The sequence below is a fragment of the Penaeus chinensis genome, chromosome 36 (genome assembly GCF_019202785.1).
Source record: "Penaeus chinensis breed Huanghai No. 1 chromosome 36, ASM1920278v2, whole genome shotgun sequence".
Classification (NCBI taxonomy): Eukaryota; Metazoa; Arthropoda; class Malacostraca; order Decapoda; family Penaeidae; genus Penaeus; species Penaeus chinensis.
Window position 1 is genome coordinate 27447746 of NC_061854.1, and position 15000 is coordinate 27462745.

The 15000-nt window shown below is 41.8% G+C and overlaps 1 protein-coding gene across 1 annotated transcript in view; it reads left to right on the plus strand.

Moving 5' to 3' along the window:
• The window catches only part of LOC125045052, a 12082-nt gene extending 8480 nt beyond the window's left edge, over nucleotides 1-3602 (plus strand). Inside the window, exon 3 of the mRNA XM_047642102.1 lies at nucleotides 1-3602. This exon is cut by the window's left edge and continues 1706 nt beyond it. Within this exon, the coding sequence (XP_047498058.1) occupies nucleotides 1-3302 (3302 nt within the window). The 3' untranslated portion in view covers nucleotides 3303-3602.
• The last annotated feature ends 11398 nt before the right edge of the window (nucleotides 3603-15000 follow it).

Here is a 15000-nt window from a genome sequence, read left to right on the forward strand (position 1 = left end):
ATGGATATTCAACACAAATACAGAAAGAAAACTCTGCACCAGGAGCTTTTGCCACGTTCGATTCGATCCCTAAGAATCCCTATGGATACTCAGAGGGAGTTCAGAGAGAAATTTACAGAAGCAAGGGACCAAACAGTGGTTTTGAGAAGGTAGAACTTATACCCGACAATCCCTATGGATATTCAACACAGATACAGAAAGGAAACTCTGCACCAGGAGCTTTTGCCACGTTCGATTCGATCCCTACGAATCCCTATGGATACTCAGAGGAAGTTCAGGGAGAAATCTACAGGAGCAAGGGACCAAACAGTGGTTTTGAGAAGGTAGATCTTATTCCCAATAATCCATATGGCTATTCTACAAAGACAGCGAAGGTGACAGCTGCTCCAGAAGCATTTGAATCTGTTGCAGTCATTGCCCAGAATCCTTATGGATATTCAGAAAAAGTGCAGGGTAATCTGCATACACAGGGAGTGCTCAGCAGTGGATTTGAGACTGTCAAGAGTATCCCAACAAACCCTTACGGTTACTCCACAGAGATCAGAGAGCTGAAAAAATCTCCAAGTGGCTTTGAGACTTTCAGCTCTATTCCAAATAACCCTTATGGATACTCGGAACAGATTCAGGCCGACAATCACAGGGCCAGATCTATGGGAAATGGATTTGTGAAAGTAGATGCAATCCCTAACAATCCATATGGATATTCTACAGAAACCAGGAACTTGAGGGGATTTGAAGGAGGCTTCATTAAAGTGGACTCCATTCCCGTGAACCCATATGGCTTTTCAGAGAAAATGCAGAGAGACAGCTTCAAGATGAGGAGTACTGGAAGTGGTTTTGAAAAGGTTGAGGCTATCCCCAATAATCCATATGGATATTCAGCCGAAGTTAAGAAACTACAAGATCTCCCTAGTGGTTTTATAGCTGTAAAATTAATCCCAACAAATCCATATGGTTATTCTGAGAAAACTGAAAGTTCCACAAACCAGGGCAAGAGTCTTCCCACTGGATTTATAGAAGTTAAATCAATCCCCAGCAATCCATATGGATTCTCCACAGAAATCAAAGAGCTGAACAATGCACCATCAGGTTTTGAAACTGTAGATGCTATCCCTACAAATCCATATGGTTATTCTAACGATATGCATTCTGACGTTCACACTCCTAAAGCTCCAACATCAGGATTTGTTTCCGTTCAGTCCATCCCCACTAATCCATATGGTTATTCTGAGGAAGTGACTGAGATTAAATCTGCCCCAAGTGGATTTGAAAGAGTCAACTCTATTCCATCCAATCCTTATGGATATTCAAACAGAATTCAATCAGAACAACACAGAAGTACTACTCTAACTACCCCATTTGAAGAAGTATCAAGCATCCCCTCCAATCCATATGGATATTCAGAAAAAATAAAAAATACTGAGAAATTCCCAAGTGGTTTCAAGAAATTTGAAGAGATCCCCACCAATCCATACGGCTACAGTACTGAGGTGCAGCAAGAGTCTTTCTCAACTAAAATGAGGGTATCAGGATTTGAACCGGTCGATGCTATACCAACAAACCCATATGGTTACTCTGAAGACATCGTGAAGCATGGTGACACACCAGGTGCCTTCATAAAGATTGAATCTATCCCAGTCAATCCATACGGCTTCTCTGAAAAGATAGATTCTACTCAACATTCAGCTCGGCGTCTGGTGAGTGGTTTCGACAATGTCGCCAGCATCCCATCCAACCCTTATGGCTATTCTGAAAAAGTTGACAAGGTAGATCAGGCACCTGATTCCTTTGATACCCACGGGTTCTCAGAAAAAATAGGAAGGGGGTCAGCATTCCCAGCAGATCGCCCATCTGCATTCGAAACAATTAGACTCATCCCTGACAATCCCTACGGATATTCTAAAGAAATACAAAGTTATGATAATGCATCGGGATTTGGTAATGTCGAAGCCATCCCACATAACCCATTCGGATATTCGGAGGTGACCCAAAATGATATACACAATGGGAAAACCTTGCCATCCGCATTTGGGAAAGTTTTGAGTATCCCAAGCAATCCTTTTGGATATTCAGAGCAGATTAAAAAAATGCCAGCTCCTGGCTCTGCTTTTGAAGAAGTTTCCTCTATTCCAATCAATCCTTACGGGTACTCAGAGGAAATTGTGATGGATTATCCGTTTTCCATTATCCTCCCATCAGGATTTAAATCTGTAGCATCTATCCCCAAAAATCCTTATGGATACTCAGAGGAAATTGTTAAGATTTCTGAAGCTCCATCTGCTTTCGAAGAAGTCGAGGAAATTCCAGACAATCCATATGGATATTCTGTCAAGGTACAGGGAGAAGCACACAGGCAGAACAGCAGGCCATCAGGGTTTGAATCCGTTGCAGGTATTCCTACTAATCCTTATGGCTATTCTGAAAAGATCCTGAAATATGAACTTCCTTCTGGAGCCTTTATTGAATTTGATTCAATTCCCAATAACCCCTATGGATACTCAGAACTGATTGAACAACAGCACCATAAGCTGAATGGCGTTGTGTCTGGATTTGAAAACTTCTCATTGATACCATCAAATCCGTATGGATATTCTTCTGTCATTGAAAAGGTGAAGGAATCTCCCTCTGGATTTGAAGAAGTAGAATCTATCCCGACGAATCCCTATGGATACTCGACCGAAATCGACAGTTCTCCTGAGTCACTCAAAAGCCAACCCTCAGGCTTCGAAAATGTGGAATCAATTCCTTCAAATCCCTATGGATACTCAGAAAATATAGCAAAGCTTGATGTGGATAAATCGGGTTTCGAGAATGTTGCCAGCATTCCAAAGAACCCCTATGGCTATTCAGAGCTCGTACAAAAGGAACATAACCAACCTATAAATCACCCCAGTGGTTTTGTGAGGGTACGCAAGATCCCCAGGAACCCCTATGGCTACTCTAAGGAGATCACACAATTAGGGGCGCCGGAGGGCGGCTTTGTCGCTGTAAAACTCATACCCAACAATCCTTACGGGTATTCCACTGAAGCCAGCAAGGTGGAAATCGGTATACAATCAATCACGGAGGCCTTCGAGGGAGTCGACAGCATCCCAAACAACCCCTACGGCTTTTCAACACAAGAGAATAAGTATGAAGTTGAAGGCACAGCCTTCGAGCGCGTCGACCTCATCCCTGATAACCCTTACGGTTTTTCTAACGGTGACTCCATGCCCTCCACCAGCTCCGCCTTCGAGCGTGTAGACGTCATCGGGAAAAATCCTTATGGGTACTCGGAGAAGGTGCAGGCTGTCCAGTTGTAGAGCCAGTCTACAACCCTGAATACATTCGAAGGTCCTGCATTGTCTGACCAAATACAGAAAACACAAACCTGCTGAAAACGCTTGTGAAACATTCGTTAACAAGTTCAGTAGTCTCAATACAATTCCATAATTGCCTACTCAGCATGAGACAATAATGCAGGCCTAATCCATAAAAAAATATAAAAAAACAGATCATTTCTGAACTATCAATTCTGTCAGGAACCTCTTATCTCTATTTTTTTTTTCCTATATATCCGATCTGCTCCAATTCTTTCGAAATAAAAAGTGATCTGAAAACAATGTGTATCCATTCATTGAACCCAAAACACACACAAACACACCCAGTGTGTGTATGAGAGAGATTGCTATTATTATTACTAGTACTATAATTTATTAGCATAATCATCATTATTATTATTATCATTATTATTATTATTATTATTATTATTATTATTATTGCCATTGCTGTTGTTGTTGTTGTTGTCATTATTACCATTATCGTTATCATCATTATTATTATTATTATTACTATTATTATCATTATCAAATAGACATTTGGTCATTTCCCAACTCTGATTAAAATAATAAAAAACGCATTGGGAAAGGCAACAAATGATAAAGCCGTTCAAAGTAAACATTATCAATGCGTTCTGGTATCACAACCAAAAGCAGGGCACGTTGTGAACTATATATACACACATATTTATATGAATATGCATACTCACATTCTTACTCACACACACGCGCGCGCGCACACACACACATATTCACTCACACACACACGCGTGCACTCAAACAAAAATAAATGGCTAATATCCACCAAAATGTGGATGCCTCTCAAGAAGTGTCTAAAGCATCACCTCGCAGTAAGTATTTACAAACATAAATGAGATCTTGTCCCTGGCGAACAAGACGAATAATGGGGCACGTCCTCTGCCTGAGACACCTGCCACAAAATATTTGTAGTGCTGGATATATATATATATATATATATATATATATATATATATATATAAAAAGAGAGAGAGAGAGAGAGATGTAATGATGTGTGGTGAGTTTATCCCACTTGCTGACGCCAGTGTTATAATGTGGGGAGGAATTTTCCCCCACTTGAATGGTACTGTTGGTTGGTTCTTAGGTGTAGAGTTAAACTTGTCGAAGTTCCTAACCTTTATTAGCACAGGATTATAGTAGCTATAGTACAGAGGACAGGCCTGGCAAAGACGCCCAGGTAGGAGCGTCGTGCCATGCCCGCGAAGGCTAGCGGTCTGTGTGAGCTCTGGGGTTTTGAGGTGATCGCTGGTCGTTTTTTAACGTTACAATTTAACTTTTACACTAGACATAAGAAAAAGCAAAACATTATTCTTTGGTAAGAGTGTCAGTGTAGACTCTCTGTTTTTTTTATGTCAGTGTTAATGTGGTTTGGACAGGAACACTGGATATACCAGTATAATTAAATCGTGAACATTTGATAACCACAGTATCGTCAATAATAATGATTGCAAACATAGTAATTCAGAATAAGGAATTTCTAACAAACATTTTAAGTATAATCAAGATATAAGAGTACACGTAGTTATAAAGTGATCGGCGGTAAGGATCGGAATCGCTTGTTCCGGGGGCACTTTGTCATTATCGTTCCGCTTTGGGCGCAGGTCAATGTTGGCACAGACGATGACCAGTAGAGTGCTGTGTACCGTGGGAAGTCGAGGGTGAGTAGAGGGAAGAGGTCATTAAAAGAGAGAGAGAGAGAGACAAAGAGAAATGTGTGTCTATATGTGTGTGTGTGTGTGTGTGTGTGTGTGTGTGTGTGTGTGTGTGTGTGTGTGTGTGTGTGTGTGGGAGAGGGAGAGGGAGAGAGAGACACAAAGAGAGAGAGAGAGCGAAGGGCGAAGAGAAGAGAGAGAGAGTGGTCAGATGTCTTCAATGTCACGCCCTCTAACTAGTAGGGGTGACCATGACATCGCCGCCATACTGACCGAAGCCCACATCAATCTCCAGGGCCCCCACCTTACCGGGCCTACCCGCTATCGGGGCTACTTCTGCACAAGCCGGCCACTTTACCCTCCGTCCACGCTACGCTAACATCAACAGTCACCACCAATAAACGGTGCAACCAGCCCATGAGTTTAAGTCAACGCTACTGACAAATTGGTCAGCAGCGCAATCCAAAAAACTCTCACAGATTGGTGGTCAGCAGTGGTATTGAATCACAGAATATCGCAAGTGGAGTGGTGACATGAGGGGGATGGAGAATTTCATCTATATGTTTCAGGTAATGGCCTTTTAATTCTGTTACTGAAGTCATAGATTTAGGCCTGTTAATTTGTCAATAGGAACGTATACATGTGATCTATGCCATGGTGCAGTAAGTGTTCCACACGTTGAAGCTGAGAATAGTTTGGGCAGGTTTGGCCTTCCATTCTAGCTTTGACTGTATCAGATTAGAGTATTCTGCCGAACTCTGTAATTAATCTCATTGGACAAAGCAAAGGAAATTTGTGGTCTGAATTGAAGCTGCAGAAGTCTGATGCCGAGTATGGTCTTGACCTGGGTGATACGACTGCAAATTGAAGGGAGGTCTAGCTCTTTCTTCATGACAAGAACTTTAGCAGTCGTTGGGCAACCAAGAATGATTCTCATGGCCTTGTTTAGTAAAATATCAAGGGGTTTGAGAACATGCTGTGGCAACATACTAAGAACTAGACTCGCATAGTCTATCATGGATCTAACAAGGGATGTGTACATCAACCTTAGGACTCTTAGGGAGGCACCTATGTATCTGTTACTTATGTATTGTAAGGGTCTGACACGTTCCAAGCACCGTTCCTTGATATTTTGAACAATTTCTTGTGTGAAGCAAGAATTGCGGGACTTGAGGTTGGGAGCAATCACCAAGATACTTATAGGTGTCAGATTTTATAATAACTTGTCCACTTAACCTTAGAATGTATGGCAGTTGGATTTGGAAATGTACTTAGTCTTGATAGGGTTAATTATGAGTCCAAAGGAAGCACACTTTTTGCTGGACCTCTGGAGAACACATTACCCCCTATCAAAGACCTGAATAAGAATGTCATCAGCATAGGATGTGATGCTGCATAGGTCTCCTAATCCACTGTTGAGCTTGTATGTTAAATAATGAAGGGGACAAAACTCAACCTTGTGGAGTGCCTAACTCTAGTTCACCATAAGCACTGTAGGTGCCTTGGTACCATACCTTTGCTCTTCTCAAAGACAGATAATCCTTTATCCATAGCAGAAGCTTACCCTTAACATCTAGAAGAGTTAATTCATTGGACAATTGCATTAGGAGAGGCTCTGTCGAATGCTCCTTTGAAATCTATAAAGTAAGATTAAATGCATTACTTCCATTTAGGTACTGGGCTAAACACACTTGTGTTCCTTTCCCTTTTTGGAAACCAAAGACTGATGGATGAATTTGATGCTTGATCTGGTGGAGCAGACGAGTGAGATGAATTCTTTCACAGGTTTTAGATAAACAGGATGTCAGAGAAATTGGTCTAAATTTTTCAAGGCATCCTGGTTTTGGGATGAGAATAATGGTAGTTTTTTTTTTCCAGGCAGTGGGCAAGGTTCCTGAAGTATATGTTAAGTTGAAGAGGTAAAGAAGAGGATTTCTTCCCTTTGCCTGTATCTTTGCAAGGAGTTGGGCGATGTCATACGTGATTCCATCATCCCCGGATAGTGGATTTGTTAGTATTAATGGCTGCAAGAAGTTCATGACTTGTCAGTGGTTCATCAGCCTCTGGTAGGCTGGTAGGAGTAAAGTTTTCATACCAGCACCCAGTCCCTTTAATAAAGTCATCGTGAGGTTTAGAAGCAAGATAATATTGAAGAAGCGGCTGGGGTGGGCTTCTTTTGCAAAATGGGAGGTTTGTACTTAATGCCCAATGGTCACTGACTAAAATGGAAAGACTTTCACAGTGCTTGGGAGTGTGTGCTGATTGTATAGAGCTATTTAATATAATTTGCCACCTAGGCACCTCGGAGTCTTTTCTAAGGGGCATAACAGGTGTATAGGGTCAGCAGTGTTTTGGAGATTGTCATAATAAAACTTACTGTTTTTGCCTATGGTGCTTCCCTCAGAGCCAAGGATAGGATGACGAGCATTAAAATCCCCACACAATAAAATAGTATCACTATGTATCATACTATCAGGAAGCTTAGGTACCACGTCACTATGTGTTGTCACGTTTGTCATCGATCACTTTTGATAGAATAATATTTTTAATGTAAATACTAAGTCCTCTTGTAAAAGGATTAGCAATATCAGGTTTGAAATGATATTTGTATCCCGTAAATTTTTGTATAACGAGCATCTGTCCTGACTTCCTGAAGGTAACACACATCAACATCTTCAGAGTGAAGATACTGACAGAGGGTTGCCTTGCGTTTCTGTAAACTGTTAATGTTCCAGGTTATGCATTTTAGAAGATTATTTGGAATCATCACTTATCATTTGCCCATTTTCAGGGCCCACTGCAGGTTGAGGCTGCCGTTGCCCGAGGAGCAACGCAAACATCCTTTCCTGGAACTGGGATTGTTGGACCATCTGTTGCTGCATCATGGACATCATCTGCTCCATCTACTTGAGCAGCATTTGTAGCAGATCCTTCATTTCACTGTTAGACTCTTGCTTGCCCTGCTGTAAGCTGGAGCTGTCGGTGTTGGTGCCGTGGCCGGTGCTATGGCTTTCTTTGTAGGGCCATCAGAGGTGACCTCTACAGGTGTGGGCATTCCCCCACATCATTAAGACGAGGGACTGGGAGGGACTTCCTGGGTTGCCTGTTGTTTTTTTTTTTTTTTTTTTTTCTTGGTTGCTTACCTTCCTATGTATCCTTTGGATAGTAAGCGCACAAATAATTTGCAATGTGCTCCTATCCACAGCTCATGCATTTCCGAGGGATAGTTTTTCCTTTGGAAAACTTTTCTGCGCATTCTGAGCTCTCGTGAGGAAGAGCGCAGTATCGGCATCACGGTACGTCTCGCGGACAAGCACGTGCTCCATGTCCCCACTTCGAAATTTGAAAAGAATGGAGTCAGGGATTTGAAGACGGCACACTTAAAGGGTGCCCTCGACCATTTTAATACTTTTGGGGATTACCTCCCCCTCATACGTTATGACTCTCTGGGTCATCAGTCCTTTTACTTTCATGCGTCTGGCATGTTTGACGCATTCATTGTACGACCTCATTTCTTCGGTTGCAATTTCCCTTAGGACGTCGAACACAATCACATTCGTGCATTCCCCTTTTCCCCTTTTTCAAGTACTTTACCACTAGCACCGGTGGTTGATAGATAGTCAAGAATTTGTTTATTCTTGCATTTCACGTAAACATTATTTCTCCCAGTTTTTAGTTCTATTGATCCCTTTATCTTTGAAAGGGTCCATTGTTAGGGCCTGGGATACCCAGCGGTATTTATCCCCATGTGTTCTAAGTTTAGTGTCCGGCCTGAAGTGCGCGCACTGGTGTCCGGGGGGCGTCATCTCCACAGAGGCAAGCAGTTGCCTCTTGGCCTTTCTCCTTGTCCGATGTCTTCCTCACGGAGGACATCATAACTGCCTGTATAAATACACAGCCACACACACGGGTCGCCTACGCCGCGCCCTCACAGCACATCTGTGAGCGTGTGCAGTTTATTTTTTCACTTCTTTTCTTTCACTGAATATTAGTTGGATCACTTTACTCTACCGTCAAACCCAATGATTATGAGAACATTTTCACGCACCTTAATTGTCAAGGTAATACGAATCATTTAAGGACAGGTCAAGGTCACGAGAGGTCACAATGCACGTCCTCACGCTATGGAGACGAGACATTAACTGAGAGAGAGAGAGAGAGAGAGAAAGAGAAAGAGAAAGAGAAAGAGAAAGAGAGAGAGAGAGAGAGAGAGAGAGAGAGAGAGAGAGAGAGAGAGAGCGAAGAGAGAGAGAGAGAGTGAAAGGTAGAGTGAGAGAGAGAGTGAAGACAGAAGAGAGACAGAGATATGTATATAAAGATATATATATATATATATATATATATATATATTATTACAATTAACCTTGCTCAACTTAATCTCTCTTAACGGAGAGTTGCCTTTATAAAACCAGGGTATTATTAAAAAAAGATAAAAAGCATACTTCACTGTAAACTTCTCAGTTCAAATGTTTAACATTCTCTTATCAAAGTTATTATCAATTACACGTCTATCTTTCAACATAAAACTTATCAAAGGATATAAGTGTATAAAAAATTATAGTTTAAGTTTCACTTGTTTTGACGAGACTTTAATTTCAATCATCAAAATATATATTTTTTTAGATTAAGTAAAGCTGAATCATTCAACAAAATCTAAATAAGATGTCAACAATTTAAATTGAATATTCAAAGAACTTATATAAATATATAAAGATAGATAGATAGATAGATAGATAGATAGATATAGATATATAGATATATCACTTTTCATAATTACAGTATTATAGTTGTTTTCTCCGTTGAATAATTCAAGGGATGCAGCAAGAGTGTGGAAATATATGAAACAAATGAACAGGTTTATGATGTATTATCACAAAGAATTACACCATGCCTCTGGCAACGACCGACAAGTATTACAAAAACGAAATGTGAAATATCATTTGACTTTTAGCAAACACGGTTCAAATCAATGTGTAATTTAAGTAATTCAATCGTTGTTAACACGTTGTAGTGACCAGAAAGGCTAGATCTTAGTGTCAGACTTCGACACTGACGCTATTCACTGGTTACTTTACATCGACGCTATGCCGACGGAGCGGGCCGAGCGGTAAGCACTCTCCGAGGGCACGGTGGGTTTGGGATAAATATTGTTTGTGAAATTTACACATATCCTGTTACATTCATCATATATCGAACCCTTCTGGTTCCCTAATGTTACGTTAAGTATATTATACAACGGGGTTTTACAAAAAGTCATTACTACACAAAAACAACAAAACAAGTAAAACACCGGCCACATTTAAAGCATCAAATTCACAGGAATCTCTAGTTCAATATATACAACATTTTGCATTAATCATTAAATAATCATGTTGGAAACGTTGTACTGATATAACACTAAACTTACAGCCAAATCACAGCAAAAAAATATGTACCACAAGACCGTGCGTCTCACCTTCATCAAGTTCTAGTCCGCTGAGTCAAAGTTATTTTCATCCGATAACTCATTCGCATTATCATAATATATAATTTCTAAACGTTTTTGAGATCATCAACATTATTAATAATGATTATTACATACTTGAAAAAATAAACTGTGCACACTTAAAGCATATTTCCGATTACTACTACCACAATGCAGGATCCACATGAAATGGCAGTCAAAATTTCATTTACTTGAGATAAATCTATTATAAAATTACTTTCCTTAACAACCCCACCCTTAAAATAGAAACACGAAGTGTTCTTAAAACTAGACAATTTCATGTGAACCTTGCTTTCTATATATAATGTCTAAAAAGATACGACAATGCATCTGCAATCAAATGTTCATGACCCTTAATGTGTTTAATTACTAGAATATAGGGCTGCAAAGCTAAAAACCACCTAGCTAGTCTTTGATTACAGTTCACGAATTGAAGGGGTTTATGGTCACTAAACACCATATATCTATATATATACATATATATATATATATATATATATATATATATATATATATATAAAGAGAGAGAGAGAGAGAGAGAGAGAGAGAGAGAGAGAGAGAGAGAGACGCAGAGAGAGAGAGAGAGAGAGAGAGAGAGAGAGAGAGAGAGAGAGAGAGAGAGAGAGAGAGAGAGGTAAGGAGAGAGAAAAAGAGATAGACACACACAGATCACGCTATGGTGACGAGACATTGACTGAGAGAAAGAGAGAGCGTGAAGAGAGAAGAAAGAGAGAGAGAGAAAAGAGAAAGACAGAGAGAGTGACAGACAGACAGAGAGAAAGAGAGAGCATGAAGAGAGAAGAAAGAAGGAGAGAGAGAAAAAAGAGAAAGACAGAGAGAGTGACAGACAGACAGAGAGAGAGTGAGAGAGAGAGAGAGTTCGCGAAAAGAGAGGGGATGGAGGAAGAGAAGAGAGGTGTGTGTGTGTGTGTGTGTGTGTGTGTGTGTGTGTGTGTGTGTGTGTGTGTGTGTGTGTGTGTGTGTGTGTGTGTGTGTCGATAATTAAATAGGGAGACGGACAGACAGACACAGAAAGAGGGAGAGAGAGAGATGCGTGTGTGTGTGTGTGTGTGTGTGTGTGTGTGTGTGTGTGTGTGTGTGTGTGTGTGTGTGTAGAGAATTAGATAGAGAGACAGGCAGACAGACAGGCAGACACAGAGAGAGAGGGAGAGTGAGAGAGAGAGAGAGAGAGAGAGAGAGAGAGAGAGAGAGAGAGAGAGAGAGAGTAAGAGAGAGAGAGAGAAAGAGAGAGAGAGAGAGAGAGAGAGAGAGAGTAAGAGAGAGAGAGAGAAAGAGAGAGAGAGAGAGAGAGAGAGAGAGAGAGAGAGAGAGTATTTATACGGGTCATGGAGAAGGTCAGAGGTAGCCTCCGGGCTAGTACAGTGGTAACGCGTCGGCCTCTCATCCGAGGGGTCGGCGGTTCAAGTTGCAATTGTCGCCTGAAGGTTACTGCTGTGGCTGGGCACCACGGCGGGTAAGGACTAAGCCGAGTCAGCACAAGCTGACACACGGTAGCGAGTCGACATTAGTCGACGCAGGCCGGGCTCCCCTCATGGGCATAGCCCGGGCGAGGCTCAGCTTCGCATATCGGACTTATCCTTAAGGTCAGAGGTCACAAGCGAAGGGAGCTGACTAGGTCGGCACGACTGCGAGGTCGCAGGCATGCTGACGAGATAAGAGGGCGTGACTTTGGGAGCATTTGACACTCAGAGGGAGAAAGAGTCAGAAAGAGAGATTTTAATGACTAATTGGAGACATAATGAAGCAATCCTACAATAACTGATTATTTTGAATTCGTGAATGTGTTTATTAAGAAGTATCTCGGCATGAAAATCAGCACAGCCAATAATTGATTATAACTTGAAAATCACTTTATTTACATATGTATAAAAACAACAACAAATGTATTTACAGGGAATATATAATTTTCTAGAAATACATTAATATACACCTAAATAGCAAATAAGGGGAGATATTTTCATGTATCAGGTACTAACTGCTTGAAGACAAATTATATAATTTATTACTTAGTGGTGTTCAGGTGGGAGACGCAACCATGCAACAGTGACCCTGCTAGAGCTGTGGTTTCATGACGTGATGCATGATTTGTGTCGGGGGATGCTTATCACTGAGAGTAAACGATTCTGAATAGTTGATGACCTAGCATTTCATAAATTGTAGTTTGATTTCCATAGCTGCATCGCATAATGTAGCAAGCATTAACGCAAAAATCATGCAATGCTTGCAGTTAACATCAATTACTCAGACCTGTATAAATTACTTTCAGAAGATACATATCGTACCACTGAAATCTATGATAAAAGCAATGGACCTTCTTTATGAAATACTGAGCAGCTTTTGCTTTTTATTTCGGGTTGACTGTGAAAGGATCGGCGTTTTGACCACGAGGAAGAGATCTCCGTCCTCTTTGCTGTCCTTCCCATGAATCGTGCGGGGGTCCATAGCTTGGGGTTCCTATACCTTGGTCCTGAATGTCCGTGAGGCTAAATATTTCCTGAGGTAGCATGCTCTGGGTCGAGGATGTCTGTTCTTAATCTCGTGGTTGTGTGTTTATCTCTGCAGATGGAAAAGGCGTTCCGTGTGGCACAGCGTATGCATCGGTGTGGGTTGTGTGTGTCCTGGTTGTAGGTGTGTACGCTTGGGTATACGCTTCTTTTGTCTGAAAGAAGGTCGCTGAGGAAGAGTCGTACATTCCCTCGGCTGGTATATAAACTACAGGTGGTGTGTACTTCCCTATATGAATGGGCGACTGGCCCTCTGCTGACGTTTCGTAGAACCGTAAGGAGGGCTTCCTTGTATGTGGCCCATATGTCCCGATGTATGGGTCGTGGACTTCAGATAGTATGTAAGTTTCACTTGGTTGCCCATAGTCCTCTGCCGTGGAGACATATTCAGGGACATATGCTGCTTCGCTATCCTTTTCGTCAATCTCGTCCGACGCTCCGAAAAAGTTCTTTAAGGAATCCCACCCTCGCATTATGGTCCCCAGAGGATCGAAAGCGGACGCGGCTCTTTCTTTTCCTTGCGCAAAACTTAGGCCTATTTTTGGCAAGAAATTGAAGATGTCGAAGGAGCTATCTTGCGAATCTTCAGAAACATGGCGGTCACCAGGTGTGTCATCCGAGGAAATGTCTATCTGGCGTTTGTACGGGGATGTGTGGTGTCCGTGATGGGTCTCGTAACCTGTGTGAGGATGGTACACCGGCTCCATCCCAGAAGAAAATCCGAATTGCAGAAACGGTTTGAAAGGGTTATGTATGTCAGTGAAGGATGCGTTCATAGTCAGGGCTTTAAACCATCTGAAAGACATCGTTTTGTTTATTGGGAAGGTCAAGCTGAACTTCGTTTCGATTGGATGATGAGGCTTCTCCTTCCTGTGGAAGTTGTAGCCCTCTGGTTGACTGTGGTAGCTGTGGTCGTCTGGGTGACTGTGGTAGTTGTAATCGACAGGTCCACTGTGGTAGTTTTGGTGCTCTGGTTGTATATAGCTATAGGAAGAGGTTGGGTGATATACGTGAGTGTAATCACGGTCTATGGCGTCCCTGTTGGATGGCATTCGGTTATAGTTTGGTTCGCTTGTAAAACTCTCACGAGTTTCTTGTAAGAACGGCGAGTCTTCATCTTCGTCAGAATTATATTCTTCACCTGGAGACGCCAGAACATGCTGCGGTTGGTGGACGAAATTGTGATCTCCGTCATACGATACTGGAAAGTGACGCTCTGGAACATTATCTAGAAAAGTGTCAGCCACCTGAGTGTCGAGGCGGGCGGCTGTCGTGAGCTGCGGCGCTGTGGTGGTGCTCCGGTCGGGCGTGCCCCACACCCACCGACTCCCATTGGAACGTTTCCTTCGGAGATTCTCTTGGGCGTGTCCTCTTCGCCGGAGAAACGTATCATTCATAGTTGCAGGAAATTTAGGACCAAGTTTACCGACTCCTTTTTGTTGAACCTCATTTCTTTTACTCATGTTTAGAATATTCCCTTCATCCCTTTCTTTCAAATGCTTTTCTTGAGTTTGATTTTTCAGATCCAATTTTGAACCAGGATATTTTGCTTTAAACAATCGCGTAAATCCAAAATTCTGCGGCGGGTTATTTCTAGGCGTACCATTTCTTAATTTCATACTCATCAGGTCATTGGAAATGCTCTTAGTTGTTATGTGATTCTCAGACTTAATTCCAAATGCTAGATTCTGGGGAATACTTAAAGCTGGCTTTTTTGGGGCTACGTAACCGGAGTCCTCCAGGATCTTTTCGTTAGACGGCTGCCTGATGACTTTAAAGTGTGACGAAATGTTAAGTGATTCCCGAGATCTCATACCAGAGAGCTGTAAATCTGCTGATCTTTGTTTTACTGGGAGTGTATAATCCCCACTTTCTGATGAGGAGATTGAAAGCGACGACGGGTATTCGTAAATATTAGTTCGCATGTCTGTTCCTGACGCACTCAAATCCTCATCAAACGACGTTTCACTGAACTTGGCAAT